General features: G+C 29.9%; 1 protein-coding gene across 3 annotated transcripts; it reads left to right on the forward strand.

Moving 5' to 3' along the window:
• The first annotated feature begins 244 nt into the window (after positions 1-244).
• On the forward strand, positions 245-3,072 carry Xport-A (exit protein of rhodopsin and TRP A). 3 transcript variants are annotated; one of them, XM_085203798.1, is made up of 3 exons: positions 245-417; positions 519-666; positions 2,880-3,072. In XM_085203798.1, the coding sequence occupies exons 1-3, from the start codon at positions 267-269 to the stop codon at positions 2,980-2,982; spliced, it is 402 nt and encodes a 133-aa protein (XP_085059924.1). In that variant the 5' UTR covers positions 245-266; the 3' UTR covers positions 2,983-3,072. The 3 variants fall into 3 exon arrangements, with proteins under 3 accessions (XP_085059924.1, XP_085059923.1, XP_085059925.1); XM_085203797.1 differs by lacking the exon at positions 2,880-3,072 and adding an exon at positions 1,985-2,854 and having other exon boundaries at positions 252-417; XM_085203799.1 differs by lacking the exon at positions 2,880-3,072 and adding an exon at positions 1,985-2,854 and having other exon boundaries at positions 258-400.

Here is a 3,072-nt window from a genome sequence, read left to right on the forward strand (position 1 = left end):
ATTGTTAACAGTTACATATTTTTTTATTGAAAGGGGCAAAAATATAGAATCCCGATGAAATAAATTCAAGAAAGTCAAAGTTCAAAATAAACACAATACTAAGGAGGTAAGACTTATTAAACATAGATTGCATAATATTTCTTCATCTAAAAATGAAATTATATTAAAACATATTGAAGATGCCCTACACAGTACAAAGTCGCTTAACTTGCCCGCTAATAAACTTACAATCTTCCAGTATCGATCAACGCTTGTCAGGCTTCTGAATGTGGTTCGTTAGACGCCAGCACTCGCGTAACATACAATATTTGATTAGGACAGGTGTAGGTGGCTTATTTAGCTGTTCGTGGGGTGTAAAGGACCTATTCAGTGTTTTTTGTTATTGCGTTGGAGCTCCATGGTACAGTATTTGTAAAGGTTTTGCTATCACGTTTCTCAGTGCTGCTAGTATTAAGATTTAATTAAGATCAAGTAATAACTGGTTTTTTTGTTCTATTATTTTTTGTGATTTCTTTTAGCCAAATACAATAGCATGAAGAAGTTAAAACATAGTCATGGATCCGGCAAAAGATTTGTGAAGTATAACAATGCTCCTAAAGAATCTAGTCTTCAACCAAAATTAGACTCAATTGATGAAGACGATCAGGGTTTTGGAGGATGGCTCAAGTATGTTTATTTTACATATTTAATAAGAAATAACTTAGCCAATAACCATTGATAAACATAAATATTTGTATAAGTTCCTCTAAATTATCATGTTTTTAGTTTAAAAAGTAACCTTCAAATTAAAATTTAGAAGAAAATATATAGTGTAGTTGTAGTTAAACTAAATAGTAACTGATTTGGAAACGCTGTCAATATAATATCAATACTTTTATCATAAAATGGAGTGAGACTAACTTTTTGTAAACTTTTAAGGAAAATAATTTACTTTTTAAAGCTATACTAGCGAAATAAATAAATGTATCCCTAGAGTCCAAATGATTTCAGCAAATATTAGTTACTTGTATAAACAAATGTCTTGAAAGTTAATTTATATTATTGTTTATCCGCACTTGGTACTTTTTGCACGAAAACACTGTTGCTCTCAGATTGTTTCACACACAATACTGTTTTCGCAAGTTTCTGCTCAGCAAGAAGCCAGCACTTGGCTCCGGTCCAGTAAAAACTTGATAGAGATCAAGTTAGAATTGACAAGAAATAGTAAAATACTTTAAAATTTGCTGCAACTACCGCATTCGGGCAACCTTCATAAAATTTTCGCTATTTATAAAGCTTTTAGTTTGATTTTGTTTTCATTGTTCACTTAAGTGAGTTCTTATAGACTGAGATCTCAGGGCCCCCAGAACTAAGTCATTTTAGTAAAGCCGAAATTTATGAATATTTAATATACTCTATCGAGGAGGAATCGTAGCCAGTATTATGAATTTCTCTTTTAAGTTTATATTGATGGTCATGTTAGTTTGAAATTTTTTAATTATTCATGATATCATATTTGTATTTGTTTTCATGAAATGTACAAAAAATCCTACCATATACATTATTTTTATGAAAATTTGCATTTGCATATAATATTTGTACAAAATATTGTATTTGCATATATATATATATGGAATTTTGATTTAAAATATACCTAATTGACATATTCTACACAATAGAAATCAACTGTATCCCGCATATAGCATTGTAGTTAGAAAAAACTTAGTGTAGAGATGCTCCATCCCCAACTTTCTGCTTGTTGAGTTTCAGAACTCAACTCTGCGCTTTATCTAGTTTCTAAAGCGAGGAAAATGAAAATAACTTACTCCCCCGAGCGATAATCAAACCCACGACCGTCGCGGTAACAATCAGCCACTATTTCGTTACACCATGACGACCCCAAATCAATAAATAGTATTACTAACTTGATATATATATATAGTATAAACAGAGTTATTTTTAATATAAAATTCCATAGAAAACGAGTTTTGACATTTCCTTACAGATCTGAAGATGGCGTGGAAAACATGAAACTGTTTGTCATCGCCAACACTATTGTTTTGCTAACAACTATGACTTATCCACACATACAAACCTTATTTGGAATGATATCAGATGCTCTATACGGGGCTGATGGTGTTCTTTAAATTATTTAATTAATACCATACCATTTCCAAATAAAAAAATCTTATTTTCCTATTGTAAAACTTGTGTGGATATTATTAAAGCTTAAAGTTTCATTTTCTACTTATTACCTTGCTAAATGTAATCTAAATTGAATTTAAAAGTCATTTAAAATATATCAGTGCTCCAGCGCTAAGAGTGTGATGAAGCAGCTCTATTATCTTGGCATTTCTTATTAAAAGATCGGATTGTGTTTCACGAAATCCATTTACTATTTCTGTATCTGTTGACGGCAGAGAAATATATATGAAATATCTTTTCTGTGCACCATTTATATAAGAAGCTGGTGAGTTTTATTTTAAAAATACTTTTAGATATTTGATATAAAGTATACATTTTAAATTGCATGTGCATATTATTTATATAATTTATTATTGTAACATTGTTTAATAAGACATGTTAGCGTTTATATTTCGTTTGCTATTCTCACTAGGTGTAGTTATATGGTACTCGATGAATGTATGGAAAATGATTGGTGATTATTTTAATAATGAATTCAAAAAAGTTGTCTTTAATCAAAGCGAAGAATATGAATATGAAGAATTATGAATATGAGTGTGTAAAATAGAAATATTGTATAATATAAAATAAAAATAAAAAAAAAATGTTTTCTAATCTAATCAAATCTAATTTCACTGATAATTTAAAAATATCTTAACATTTTGTTATTATCAATAAAATAATTTAGCAATTTGTTTGTTTTCTTTTTTTTCCAGTCTCACGTGGTATCCCGCTCACACCATGGTAGGTAGAGGGAAATTAGTGTTTAGACACTCCGATCCCCATTTTTCGCCGAATTCTGGAAGCATTGCGTATTGATTGGTGGAACTCAACGCCGCGCTTTGCCTCGAAACCAGAGCCAAGAAATGAAAATATAAATTTAAATAAATATTTAATTTCCGCAAGTGA

This window comes from Heliconius melpomene, chromosome 19, assembly GCF_056956725.1.
Source record: "Heliconius melpomene rosina isolate 202511_hmr_F chromosome 19, ASM5695672v1, whole genome shotgun sequence".
In the NCBI taxonomy this organism is placed as follows: Eukaryota; Metazoa; Arthropoda; class Insecta; order Lepidoptera; family Nymphalidae; genus Heliconius; species Heliconius melpomene.

Excerpts from the sequence above, each read along its gene's own strand:
- Xport-A (XM_085203797.1), top strand. The coding sequence starts at position 267 with ATGTGGTTCGTTAGACGCCAGCACTCGCGTAACATACAATATTTGATT. Across the intron at positions 418-518 it reads ATGGTACAGTATTTGTAAAG|CCAAATACAATAGCATGAAG; the intron begins GTTTTGCTATCA and ends GATTTCTTTTAG. Across the intron at positions 667-1,984 it reads GGTTTTGGAGGATGGCTCAA|ATCTGAAGATGGCGTGGAAA; the intron begins GTATGTTTATTT and ends ATTTCCTTACAG.